The sequence below is a fragment of the Rhincodon typus genome, chromosome 36 (genome assembly GCF_021869965.1).
Source record: "Rhincodon typus isolate 14 chromosome 36, sRhiTyp1.1, whole genome shotgun sequence".
Classification (NCBI taxonomy): Eukaryota; Metazoa; Chordata; class Chondrichthyes; order Orectolobiformes; family Rhincodontidae; genus Rhincodon; species Rhincodon typus.
The window spans coordinates 23,321,647-23,336,351 of NC_063367.1; the positions used below are offsets into that span (position 1 = coordinate 23,321,647).

At 42.7% G+C, this 14,705-nt stretch overlaps 2 protein-coding genes across 3 annotated transcripts in view; one reads left to right on the forward strand and one right to left on the reverse strand.

Annotated features, from left to right (window-relative positions):
- Positions 1-10,475, reverse strand: part of mphosph10 (M-phase phosphoprotein 10 (U3 small nucleolar ribonucleoprotein)) — a 109,027-nt gene extending 98,552 nt beyond the window's left edge. The window contains exons 1-2 of the mRNA XM_048617067.1: positions 10,433-10,475; positions 3,308-3,360 (exon numbers count right to left, since the gene is read on the reverse strand). Coding sequence (XP_048473024.1) covers positions 3,308-3,360; positions 10,433-10,475 — 96 coding nt within the window. The remainder of the gene's footprint in view (positions 1-3,307; positions 3,361-10,432) is intronic.
- apba2b (amyloid beta (A4) precursor protein-binding, family A, member 2b) overlaps positions 1-14,705 on the forward strand; it is a 94,882-nt gene that overhangs the window by 37,505 nt on the left and 42,672 nt on the right. The window lies entirely within an intron of this gene.

The window sequence follows — 14,705 nt, forward strand, 5'->3', positions numbered from 1 at the left end:
TCCTTGGTCACCCTGCAGCCAGGTCTCTGTGATCCCAATTACATCATATCCATTGATAACTGTTTGTGCAGTTAATTCATCATTATTACAAATGCTCCTCGCATTGAGACACAGACCCTTCAGGCTCATTTTTATGACATTTTATTGCCCATTTAGAATTATGATGAAATGTGGCCCTTTTTGATTTTTGTCTTTGGTTTCTATGCCTTCCACTATCATTTCTCCCCTTATTGTCTTTTGTTTCTGTCCCAACTTTTCTTCCCTCCAACTTCCTGCATTGGTTTCCATCCCTCTGCCCTATTAGTTTAAACTCTTTCCATCAGCACTAGCAGACACTCCCCCTAGGACATTGTTTCCAGTCCTGCCTGGGTGCAGACCATCTGATCTGTACTCATGCCACCTCCCCCAGAACTGATTTCAATGTCCCAGGAATATGAATCCCTCCCTCTTGCACCATCCTTCAAATCACATATTCATCTTAGCTATCCTGCCATTCCTACTCTGGCTAGCACGTGGCACTAGCAGTCCCGAGATTATTACCTTTGAGGCCCTACTTTTTAGTTTAATTCCTAACTCCCTAAATTCAGCTTCTAAGACCTTATCCTGTTTGGTTTTACTTATATCGTTGGCGTAAATGCATCACGAGAGCTGGTTGTTCACCACCGGCCCCCTCCCCCTTCCCCCCCAAGAATGTCCTGCAGCTGCTCCGAGACATCCTTGACCCTTGCACCAGGGAAGCAACGTACCATCCTGGACTATTGTTTGTGGCCGCAGAAACACCTATCTATTCCCCTTACAATGTAATGCTCTATCATTGTAGCTCCGCTGTTCCTGTGTAGCAGAGTCAGCCACAGTGCCATGAACCTGGCTGCTGCCACTTTCCCTTGGTGAGCCATCTCCCCCAACAATATCCATAACGGTATACCTGTTTTAGAGGGAGATGAGCGCAGGGGCCGCCTGCACTGCCTTCCAACTCTTCCTCTGTCTGTTGGTCACCCATTCCCTATCTTTCCCAGTAATTATTATCTGCAGTGCGACCAACTTACTGAATGTGCTATCCATGATTCCCTCAGCCTTGCGGATGCTCCAAAGTGAATCCAGCTACAGCTCCAGAGCTGTCGAGTGGTCAGACAGGAGCTGCAGCTGGACACACTTCCTGCACGTGAAGGAGTCAGGGACATCAGAACGGTCCCTGAATTCCCACATCGCACAGAAGGAGCATAACATGGGTCTGGGATCACCTGCTATGACTTAACCCTTAAGTTAACAACAGTAGCAAAGTGAAGAGAAAATAAGGGAGAAGAAAAACTACTCACCAGTCACTCACTCACCTGTTGCCTGTGCCTTCACAGTTAAACTTCCTTCCACTTCTCCTGTACCCTTGTGTGTTCAGTGCTGCAGTAGTTTGCTCCTCATCCAACTGCATTACCTCACTGCTGCTCACTCTGCTTACCGAAGCCCAGTATTTACTTAAGCCTACACTTAAACCTTCAGCAGCACATCAACCATAAAGCTGCCCTTCTCAAAATGGCTGCTCCAAAAATGGCCATTCTGCTATAGCTTGTTATAACAGACCTCCTGACACCCCAATGCCTGTCCACTATCTTCAAGACACAAGTCAGGAGTGTGATGGAATACTCCCCACTTGCCTGGATGAGTGCAGCCCCAACAACACTTAAGATGCTTGACACCATCCAGGACAAAGCAGCCTGCTGATTGGCACCACATCCACAAGCATCCACTCCCTCCACGATCAATGCTCACTAGCAGCAGTGTCTACTATCTACAAGATACACTACAGAAATTCACCAAAGATCCTCAGACAGCAGCTTCCAAACTCATGACCATTTATATCCTGAAGGAAGTTGGCAGCAGATACATGTGAACATGACCAGCTTGAAGTTCCCCTCCAAGCACTCCCCATTTTGACGTGGAAATATACTGCCCATCCTTTACTGTCACTGGGTCAAAATCCTGGAATTCCCTCCTTGATGGCATTGTATGTCAACCTACAACAGGTAGACAGCAGTGGTTCACGAAAGCAGCTCACCACCACCTTCTCAAGGGCAATTGAGGACGGGCAAGAAATGCTGACCAGCCAGCGACACCCATGTGCCACAATGAATTAATAAAGAAAAATACAGCAACTTCATGTCGCCTACTTTATTGCAGTGAAAACACCCGAGTTTTTTTACTTCTCTTCCCCCCTCATAGGTTTCCTTTTACCCTGCGGTAAACTATCTTCACTGTCTTCAATGAGATCTCCTTATTGCTTATCACCTGAGGATTTTTCTTTTCCCCAATTTCTATCCCTCACAGATTGAAATTGATGTCAGAAGCCAAAGTTTAATCTATGAACCAACTCATAGTCATCTGCCATTTCCGCTGCTAATCTTGCAGTCTTGATTCTCTGCTCTTCCACATGAGTTATCACTACTTAAGGAAGTGAATTTTTGAACTCTTCCAAAATAATTTTCTCTCTAAGAGCATCATATGTTTGATCTATTTTCAATACCCTTATCCACCTACCAAAATTACTTTGTTTGATCCTTTCAAACTTGATGTTTGTTTGACCAGGATCCCCTTGGATTCCTAAAATGTTGGCTGTAGGCTTCTGGTACTTGCTCATATGTACTTAAGATGGCTTTTTCACTTCATTATGCTGTCCAGATACCTTCTCTGGATAGTGATACAAGTACCTCAGTAGCTGAGCCAACCAACTTTGTTTGGATCAATAATAACCACATGATCATTGGCCATTTAATTTGTTTAGCCACTTTCTCAAATGAAATGGAAAAGGCTTCTATATCCTTGTCATCGAACTTAGGCAATGCTTGGTCATATTTAAACAGATTTAAACCAGGCTTTTTGGATATGATGGGATTGCTGTCCATCAATGTCCTCTTCACTACTCCTACCTGTTATCTCTAACTCCATCATTTTAAGTCAGTTTTGAGTTTTTGGTTCCAACCTCTGAAGTTCAAAAACTGTCCCATTCTCCCTTTCTTCTGGGCCATCATTTCTTTTTCTTTTCCCTCTGCTTTTAATCAAAATTCAAACTGTTTCATTTCCTTTTCTTTTTGTTCTGCCAGAGCCAATTTTTTTTTGTTTTCTTTTTACCTTGCCATTGCTTCTTATTGAAGCTGCTTCATTTGCAATTGAATTTTAGCATCTCCAATGATTTTGATTACATTTGTGGGAATTGTAAGATTAGAGCTATTACTGCAATTTTTTCTGCTTTCCTCACAGACACAGGCAACTCCAACGTCAACTTGTTTGCCAATTCCAAAAGCTTTGCCTTGCTTACTTTCTGTAAAACACCCAAAGTGAATTTTTCCATCCACGGGAAACTCTTGGCAACTGAAAGAGGCATTATTACACAAGGCGCACCTTATTTAAACCGACTGAATGCAACACCTGAAATGAAAAAGCACCAACACTTACCACCTGCTGCCTTTAAATCCAATAATCCTATACCCAACCTGGTGATAGAGATTTTGATCTCAACAAGTGCCCCCAATTTGTTATGGACCAGACCAAACCCACCTCAAATATACTAAGAAGATAATCTAGACTTCAATGTTTTCTTATTTTAAACGTAAGTGTTACATTCCACATGCAATTTGATTGATCAAACTATTGACTTTATTTTTAGACTACAGTTAAAATACAGACAAAATAAAAATAAAAGGATTGGCTTAACTGTAACTCCATTGAAATGCTTGACAAAATATATATATTAAACACTACTAATTAATAATACAAAATTGGCTTGTTGGTAGAAGACAGGGTGGTGGTGGAGGGTTGTTTTTCAGACTGGAGGCCTGTTCCCAGTGGTGTGCCACAGGGATCGGTGCTGGGTCCACTGTTATTCATCATTCATATAAATAATTTGGATGAGAATCTAGGAGGTTTGGTTAGTAAGTTTGCAGATGACATCAAGATTGGTTGTATAGTGGAAAGTGATCATAGAATCCCTACAGTGTGGAAACAGGTCCTTTGGCCCAACAAGTCCACACGGACCCTCAGAGCATCCCACCTAGAACCATCCCCGAATCTAGGCATCCCTGAACACTATGGGCAATTTAGCATGGCTAATTCACCCAGCCTGCACATCTTTGGACTGTGGAAGGAAACCGGAGCACCCGGAGGAAACCCATGCCGACACTGGGAGAATGTGCACACTCCACACAGACAGTCGCCCGAGACAGGAATTGAACCCAGTCCCTGGTGCTGTGAGGCAGCAGTGCTAGCCACTGTGCTGCCCCCAAATCTGGTTGGTTTAAATAAGGTGTGCCTTGTGTAATAATGCCTCTTTCAGTTGCTAAGAGTTTCCTGAGGGGGGATCTGGGAATGCAGCCAGATCTTGATCAACTGGGCCAGTGGGCTGAGGAATGGCAGATGCAGATGAAGTTTAATTTAGATAAATGCAAGATGTTGCATTTTGGTAAAGCAAACCAGGGTAGGACTTACTTAGTCAATAGTCGGGCCCTGGGGTGTGTTACAGAACAGAGAACTAGGGGTAGAGGTTCATAGCTCCTTGAAAATGGATTCACTGGTAGACAAGGTGGTGAAGAAGGCTTTCAGCATGCTTTCTTTCTTCGGTCAGAGCACTAAATATAGGAGATAGGGTGTCTTGTTGCAGCTGTGCAAGACTTTGGTGAGGCCACGTTTGGAGTGCTGCCTGTAGTTCTGGTTGCCGTACCAAAGAAAGGATATTATTAAACTAGAAAGAGTGCAGAAAGGATTTGCTAGGATGCTATCTGGACAGGAAGGTTTGTGTTATGAGGAGAGGTTGGACGGGCTGGGACTCTTTTCCCTGGAGTGTAGGAGACTGAGGGGTGACCTTATAGAGGTGTATAATATCATGACAGTCACATATCAGGTAGATAGCCGACAGCTTTTCCCTATGGTAGGGGAGTCTAAAACTAGAGGGCATAGGTTTGAGGTGAGAGAGGAGATATACAAAAGGGTCCAGAGGGACAATTCTTTCACACAGAAGGTAGTGAGAACCTGGAACGGGTTGCCAGAGGCAGTGGTGGAAGCGAGTACAATTTCATCATCTAAGAACCATTTGGACAGATACACGGATGGGATAGGTGTGGAGGGATATGGACCAAATGCAGTCAAATTGGACTAGTTTAAGCTGTGAAAACTGGGCGGCATGAGCAAATTGTGCTGAAGGGCCTGCTTTCATGCTGCAGACCTCTATGACTCTGTAACTGTTCCAATATAGTAATATCCCATAAACAAATCCTTGGCAAAGGCAAATTCAGTAAGATAGATTCTCTTATGTGCAGTTCTAGCAGCAGGAAGAGATCCCCAGCTTTAGCTAGAGCAGAGAGAGGAATAAGAGCTTTCACATCCAGCTTCAAGACCCCAGAAACTGCAGAAAGCCAAAACTAAAATTCTGGTTCTGTGCGAGCTTGACCCCACCTATTCAGGCTGCTTGTATTGTTCCAACTTTAAAAAAAATGCCCAAGATCTCATAAGTTGTTTATTCTATTGGCTTTGAGTAGACTGCTCAGTACCTCTGTCTCAACCTTTCTTCAACAAAAAAAAAGGCAAAATACACCTCTTATTACTCAATCACATTACTGCTAGTTGCTGTACACATAACTCTGTTCTCTGTTTTGGGTCTGATGTGTGTTCATGACCTTCAAAACCGCTTGGATCACACTTTATCCCTGAAACTTCACAGTGGAACATGACAGCGAAGGAGACTCAATCTTTACATTACTAGAATCTATAAAATGATTTCCACTAGGAGTCATTGGGCAATGATTGAAAGCAGGAGCTAGATTTTTATTCCCCTGCCTAGCCTAGAGGTTCTGAAGCAAATTCTATGTCCCCTCTCTTCTCTTTGCCTTTCATACTTACAGGAACAAAGTTGGAACCTTCTGGGCCATGTGACTCAGTATCGCATCTGGCAATGCCTGCATTTTGTATCTTTATTCTGACACTATCCACAATGTGTTACTTGCAGTTTGTTATCCGTACATCTCTGAAGAGGCGACAAGTCAGCCATCTGTTTCAAACAAGCGCTCAACAAGATGTGAGGGAGTACAGTTCAGAACTGCTCCCTTTACAGTGAATAATTTACAGCAAAACAGGAAAATTTCACTGAGTTCAACGTTTCCAGATCATGGCAAGGAAAGTGTTGTTGCTTCGGATGTTAGGCAACAACAGCGCCTTCTGTAGCTTCTGAGCAATTCCTCTGTTTACTGCATGTGTTCCAGAGAATAAAGCAAAGCAGAATATGGATATTCCATGTTATATGGTTACAGCAACAGTGTTGAATTTTGTGGTGAAGTCTCAGGAAGATAGGAAATTCAGAACAATATTAGTCAGCCATCAGTCCTGGTTCAGGGCCATAAGAAAAAGGAACAGGAGTAGGCCGTTCAGCCGCTCAAACCTGCTCTGCCATTCAATAGAATCATGGCCAATTCAACATTCCTCACATCCACTTTCCTGCCCTTTTCCCTAACCCTTGATTCCCCTAATCTTCAAAAATCCGTCTCAGCCTTAAATTTACACAAGAACTCTGCCCCAACAGCTCTCGGCGGCAAGGAGTTCCAAAAACTCCCAACCCTCTGGGAGAAAAAAATTCCTTCTCATCTCAGTCTTAAATTGGTGCCTCTGTATTCTGCATTTATGTCTTTTGGTCCTAGACTATTCCATGAGGGGAAATATCTTCTCAGAATTTACCCTGTCAAGCTTCTTAAAAATTCTGGAAAAGCTCAGCAGGTCTGGCAGCATCTGTGGAGAGAAATCAGAGTTAACATTTCGGATTGAGTGACCCTTCCTCAGAACCTCCACAAATGCTGCCAGACTTGTAGAGCTTTTCCAGCAATTTCTGTTTTTGTTTCTGATTTACAGCATCCACAGTTCTTTCAGTTTTTCCCTTAAGAATCCTCCATGGTCAGTAAGATCACCTCTCATTCTTCTAAACTCCAGTGTGTAGGATCCCAAATTGTTTAGCCTTTGTCCATAAGACATTCCCTCCATACAAATAGTCATCTGAGTGAACCTCACTGAACTACCACCAATGAAATGATATCTTTTCTCAAATAAGGAGACTGAAACGGCTCACAGTGCTCCAGGTGTGGTCTCACCAGCACCTTGTTGCACTAGGTCTTCCCACTCTTATACTTAAACTCGCTTTAAATAAGGGCCAACGCTCCATTAGCCTCCTGATTATCTTTGCACCTGTGTGCTAACTTCCTATGTTTGCGCACAAATCTCTTTGTGTTGCAGATTTCTGCAGTTTTTCTCCATTTAAATAATATTCTGTTCTTTTGTTCTCCTTTCCAAAATGAGCAACTCACTTCTTCCCCACATTTATACACTATTTTCAAACTTATTGCCCACTCACTTCATAGAATCTTTACAGTGTGGAAAGAGGCCATTCAGCCCATTGTGTCTGTACTGACTGTCCAAACAGCATTCAACCCAGACACCCACCCTATCCCGATAACCTTGCATTTACCATGGCCAATCCACCTAACCTGCACACCTTTGGACTATGGAAGAAAACAGGAACACCTGGTAGAAATCCATGCAGACGTGTGGAAAATGGCTGGAATGGCACCTGGGTCTCTGGCACTGTGAGGAAGCAGTGCTAACCACTGAGCTACCATGCCCCTAAAGGGGAACCTGGCCTAGTGATATTACAACTGGACTGTTAATCCAGGCACCCAAGTAATATTCTGGTGACCCAGGTTTGATTCCTGGCCATGGCAGATAAAATCTGGAATTAAGAGTCTGATGATGACGATGAATCCATTGTTGATTGTTGGAAAAGCCCATCTGGTTCACTAATATCCATTAGGGAAGGAAACTGCCAACCTTACCTAGTCTGGCCCAGATGTGACTCCAGACCCACAGAAATGTGGGTTGACTTTTAACTGACCTCTGGGCAATTGGGGATTGGCATTAAATGCTGACCCAGTCAGTGACACCCCTGTTCCGTGGATAAATAAAGAAAACTTACTTAACCTATCAATTTCTCTCTATAAACTGTTTGTATCCCTTTCACAACATGCCTTTCCACCTATGTTAGTGTCATCTGCAAATATACTGCTACAGTGCATTCACTTCTTTCTTCCAAGTCATTACTATAAACTTTAAGCAGTTGCGGTCCCAATACTGATCCTGCTGGTTACTGGTCACCAGCCTGAAAAATAGAACCCATTTTCCCTACTCACTGTGTCCTGCCCATGAGCCAGTTCTCTCCTGCATCCAACACAGTGGGCTGTTACCTTATGACTTAACATTTTGTCAGGTACTTTGTTGAATGCCTTCTGGAAGTCGAAATACTGTACAACACATCTACTAGTTCCCCTCTATCCACTCTGGTTGAGACTTCTTCAAAAAAACTTGTCAGATGTGATTCCCTTTTCATGAAGCTATACTGACTCTGCTTGATTAGAGTCATAGGGTCATGGCGCTGTACAGCATGGAAACAGATCCTTTGGCCCACCTCATCCATGCTGACCAGATATCCTAAATTAATCTAATCCTATTTGCTAGTATTTGGCCCGCATCCCTCTAAACCCTTCCTATTCATATAACCATCCAGATGCCTTTTAAATGTTGTAATTGTACCAGCCTCCACCACTTCCTCTGACAGCTCATTCCATACACGCACCACCATCTGTGTGAAAAAGTTGCCCCTTAAAAATATAAAAATATATAGTCGTAAAAATATATCCTCTCTCACCTTAAACCTATACCCTCTAGTTTTGCACTCTGCTACCCTGGGGAAAAGACCTTGACTATTTGCCCTGTCTGTGCCCCTCAAGATTTCATAAACTTCTATAAGGTCACCCCTCAGCCTGTGACGCTTAAGGGAAAATAGCCCTGGCCTATGCAACGTCTCCCTATAGCTGAAACCCTCCAATCTCAGCAGCATACTTGTAAATATTTTCTGAACCCTCTCAAGTTTCACAACATGCTTCCTATTAACAGGGAGACCAGGAGTGAACGCAGTATTCCAATGTCCTGTACAGCTGCGACATGACCTCCCACCTCCAACACAGTGCACTGACCAATAAAGGCAAGTGTACCAAATGCCTTTTTCACTGTCCTGTGTACCTGTGATTCTTCTTTCAAAGAACTATGAACTCGCATTCCAAGGTCTCTTTGTTCAGCAACACTCCCCAAGCCCTTACCATTAAGGGTGTAAGTGCTGCCCTGATTTGCCTTTCCAAAATGCAGCACCTCACATTCATCCAAATTCCATCTGCCTCTCCTCAGCCCACCAGTCCATCTGATTAAGGCTGCGTTGTAGTGTGAGATAACCTTTTTGGCTGTCCACTATACCACTAATTTTGGTGTCATCTGCAAACTTAATAACCATACCTCCTATGTTCACATCCAAATCATTTATATAAACAACGAAATGCAGTGGATCCAGCATGGATCATTGTGGCATGCCGTTGGTCACAGGCCTCCAGTCTAAAAAAAGCAACCCTCCACCACCACCCTCTGTCTCCTATTTTTGAGCCAGTCTGTATCCAGATGGCTAGTTCTCCCTGTATTCCAGTCTACCACACAGAACCTTGTAGAACACCTTGCTGAAGTCCATATATATTGCTTTACCGCTCTGCCTTTATCAATCTTCTTTGTTACTTCTTCAAAGAACTCCATTAAGTTAGTGAGACACAATTTCCTGCGCACAAAGCCATGTTAACTATCCCTAATCAGTCCTTGCCTTTCCAAATACATGTAAATCCTGTCTCTCAGGATCCCCTCCAACAATGTGCCCACCACCGATGTCAGGCTCACCGGTCTTTGGTTCCATGGCTTTTTCTTACCACCTTTCTTCAATAGTGGCACCATGTTAGCCAACTCCAGTCTTCCAGCGCCTCGCCTGTGGCTATCAATGATACAGATATCTCAGCAAGGGGCCCAGCAATCACTTCTCTAGCTTCCCACAAAGTTCTGGGTTACACCTGATCCGGTCCCGGGGATTTATCCACCTATATGCATTTTAAGATGTCCAGCACCACCTCCTGTGTATTATGGATATTTGTCAAGATGTTGCTGTTTGTTTCCCCAAGTTCTGTAGCCTCCATATCCTTCTCCACAGTAAACGCTGATGCAAAATACTCATTTAGTATCTCCCCTGTCTCCCGCGGTTCCACACATAGGCGAGATAATGGTTTTTCAAATGTTCTGCTATTACTTGCTTAATAATTGATTCCAATACCATTCCAACAGTAGATGTTAGGCTAATTGGCCTATAATTACCAGCTTTTTGCCCCCCCTCCTTTTTTGAATAGGGGTGTGACATTAGCAGTATTCCAATCGTCTGGTCCTTTTCCAGAATCCAAGGATTTTTGGAAAATTACAACCAATGCATCTACTATCTCTGCAGCTACTTCTTTTAGGATCCTAAGATGCAAGCCACTAGGACCAGGGGACTTACCTGCCTTGAGACCCAATAGCTTGTCTAATACTTCGGGCGGCATGGTGGCTCAGTGTTTAGCACTGCTGCCTCACAGCGCCAGCAACCCAGTTTGATTCCACCCTCAGTGGAGTTTGCATGTTCTCCCTGTGTCTGCGTGGGTTTCCTCCGGGTGCTCCATTTCCTCCCACAGTCCAGGTTAGGTGAATTAGCCATTCTAAATTGCCCATAGTGTTCAGGGATATGTAGATTAGATGGGTCTAGGTGGGATGCTTTGAGGGTCGGTGTGGACTTGTTGGGCTGAAGGGCCTGTTTCTACATTGTAGGGATTATATGTCTACTACTTTAGTGATGGTGATGATATTTTAGTTTGTCCCCATATTCTTTAGTATTAGTAGGATGTTCGAAGTATCTTCCACTGTAAAGAAGGATGCAAAATATCTGTATCACTCCTCTGCAATTTCCTCATTTCTCATAGCTGACTCCGCAGATTCATTTTCTAAGAGGCCTACGTTCACTTTGACCTCTTTTTCCCTTTTTATATATTTAAAGGAGCTCTTATTGTAGTTTTTATATCACTCACTAGTTTGCCCTCGTCATTTATTTTCTCTGGTTTTCTTCTCTTTTAGTCCTCCTTTGCTGGATTCTGAATTTATTCTAGTCTTCGTGTTATCACTGACTTTGCCCTTCTTATACGCTTTCTCTTTCAACTTAATATTCTCCTTAGCTTTCTTGGGTAGCCTGGATTGTTTTATCTGGGGCCCATGTCTAAAAATTATGTCTTTAAACCCAGAATGGTGCCATGTGATGACTAATGACAAACCTGTATCCAACAATACTGTACTCCAGTGATACAGTGACATATCCTATATCCACAGGTACAGTACCTCCAGAATACAGTGACAGACCTATACCTACCAAAACTGTATCTCAGTAATACACAGTGACAGATCTGTATCCATCAGTACTGAATCCAATGAAACACAGTGACAGAACAATAGCCACCAATACTGTATTTCAGAAATAATTCACGGTATGATAATTTTAGTGTCAGATAATGTTGGATTTTACTGTAATTTTACAGATTGTTCTGCATGTAATCCATAGACTCTGTGCCTCTCTCCCTTTTCCCAATGCCTGATCTCTGAAACAGATTACAAATTCTGTTTAACCAAAAGTAAATAGGAAGAGGAGCTTCTGGTCTTCAATGTCACATCTCGGCCTGTGAGGGAGAAGAGAATATTTGTTGTCCCTTTGTTGTCATATTGCACATTAGTGACTTGGCTGATGCCGGTTTCGGTATATAAGTGGAGGGGCAGGTCAGTGGTAGTATTGAGTAATACTGGAGTCAGTGTGTGACTGCACAGTTTCTAACCACTCAGTTTGATATCAGGGTAATATCGAACTGGGAGTCACTAATGATTAGTACTTAATACAGGGTTCTTGTCTGTATGCGGTATGGCCAATAACAAGGATGTCAGGCTCCACTGTGAAACAAAAATAGAGATTGCTGAAAAAGTTCAGCAGGTCTGGCAGCATCTGTGAAGAGAAATCAGACTTAACGTTTTGGGTCCAGTGACCCTTCCTCACAACAGTGAATGTTGATTTAAAATGAAAGTGTAATAGGAACATCCCAGAGCTGTGCTGAGTCCATCAGGCCAGCAGCAGGAATGCAGCACTAGAGTGAGGACATTTAGGCAGAGAGGGGCGAATGGGCAAAGAGAGCTGGGGAGATGAGCTGAGTACAGCAGCTGCTGACTGCAGGTGCAAACCATGATGGCAGTGAGCCACTTACATCAGCTGTGTTGTTTAGAATCTATGCAGACTGTTAGTCTGAGCTTTGCTTCTGTTTAGTAAAAATCTTAATATGACTTAAACCCTGACTGACCTTTTGAAAATGTGGTAGCAGAAATGAGCTTTCTCAAAATATGTTCCATGTTAAGTTAGGTTTTTGTAAACAATAAAACTTTAACTATGCTGCACCAGTCACACCCTTAAACATCCCGTTATTCCTCATGCAATGAAGATTTGGAGTACTGACTGATAAAAATGGGAAGCCTGATTCGTCTGATTTTGATGATGATTTGTTGAGAAACATTGGGCAGGTCGTGTAGAGACTTCTGCTCTCAGTTTAGGACATTGGAGGTAGAGGCAGCATAGGTGAGATGCTGTACAAAAGGTCAAGAATAAAAACATACAAATTGAGAGCAAGACTAGGTCAATCAGCCTGCTCTGCTATTCAGTCAATCATTGCTTATTTGATTGTGCCGTCAACTCAGTTTACCTCCCTACCCCTGTACTGTTTGAGACTTGATTAGTCAAGAATCTACTTTGCTTATTCAGTGGCACGACCACCATTGTTCTCTGTGGAGAAGGGAAGCATCAGGATTGGGGAAAATGCTAGAACCTATTGTAAATGACAAAACATTTGGAAAGCGTTAACAGGATTGGACAAAGCTAGCATGACCCTATGAAAGGCAAATCAGGCTTTACAAATCTACTGGAGTTTTTTGAGGATTTAGCTAGTAGAATAGATAAGGGAGAGCCAGTGATTATGGTACATTTGGATTTTCAGAAGACTTTTAATGAGTTTACTGGGTAAGGTCAAAACTTGCGGTAAATATATGGCATAGATCAAGAATTAGTTGACAGACAGGAAACAGAGAGTGGGAATGACTTTGTTTTCCAAGTGGCATGCAGTAATTAGCAGGCTACCGCAAATGTCAATACTTGGACCCCAGTTATTCATAATAGATATAAATGATAAAATCACAAGAGTCATACAGCACGGAGAGAGACCTTCAGTCCCATTCGTCCATGCTGACCAAGTTTCCCAAACTAAACTAATCCCACTTGCCTCCATTTGGCCCATATCCTTCTAAACCTTTCCTATTCAGATACCTGTCCAAATGTCTTTTAAATGTTGTAGCTGTACAGCATCTACCACTTCCTCTGGCAGTTCATTCCACATGCAAACCACCCTCTATGTGAAGAAGTTGCCCCCCAGGTCCCTTTTAAATCTGTCTCCTCCTCATCTTAAAAATACGCCCCCTAGTTTTTAACACCCCTACCATAGGGAAAAGACCTTTGCTATTCATCTTATCTTTGCCCTCATGATTTTATAAATCTCTATAAGGTCACCCTAAAACCTCTTACACTCCAATGAAAAATGTCCCAGCCTGTCTAGCCTCTCCTCACAAATCAAACCCTCCAGTCCCAGCAACATCCTGGTAGATCTTCTCTGAACCCTCTTCAATTTAATAATATCAATCCTGGATGAAGAGGTCAAATACAACATTTCCAAGTTTGCTGACAACATAAGGTTGTGTCAGATGAGAGTTATGAGGAGGATATGAGGAGGCTTCAAGGTGATTTAGATAATTTGAGCAGTTGGGCAACATGTGACAGATGCAGCACAATGTTGCTTTATTCTAAAGAATGGTCACTGGACCATTAACTGGTCACATTAACTTTGTTTTGTCTCTACTGATGCTGCCAGACCTGAGTTTTTCCAGCAATTTCTGTTCTTATTGACAAATGTGAAGTTATGTACTTCGGTGTGAAAAATAGAAGGAATTTTAATGGAAAGCATGGAAATACTAAGGGTTCTGGGTGTTCTTGTAAACCAGTCAATGAAAATAGGCAGGTGCATCAAGCAATGAGGGAGACAAATGGTATATTGGGTTTCATTGCAAGAGGATTTGAATTCAGAAGTAGGGATGTATTACTGCAGTCATGCAAGGCCGACCACAGTTGGTGTATTATGTGCAGTTTTGGTCTCACTGCCTAAGACAGGATATATTTGTAATAGAGGGAATGCAGCAGAGGTTCACTAGACTGATACCAGGACGGTATCTCATGAAGAGAGAATAGTTTGACTGGGTCTGTACAGTTTAGAAGGATGATTGAAACATACAAATTTGTTTCGATCTTTGGAGTCTAGAACCAGGGAGCACAGTCTCAGGATAGAGGTTATATCATGTAGGACTGAGATGAGGAAAAATGTCTTCACTAGTAATGGATCTGTGGAATTCTCTACCACAGAACGCTGTGGAGGCCAAGTCACTAAATATATTCAAGAAACAGATACATTTTTAGATTTTAAAAACATCTAGAGTTATGGGAAGAAAGTGGGAAATGAAATTAAGATAGAGGATCGGTCATAATCATATTGAATGGTGCAGCAGACTCGAAGAGCCAAATGGCCTCCTACTGCTCCAAGTTTCTATGTAAATCCCCATGGTTCTAAACTTTATCCTAGTTGTAGTCTCTTCCATAAGAGGGAGCATCATTT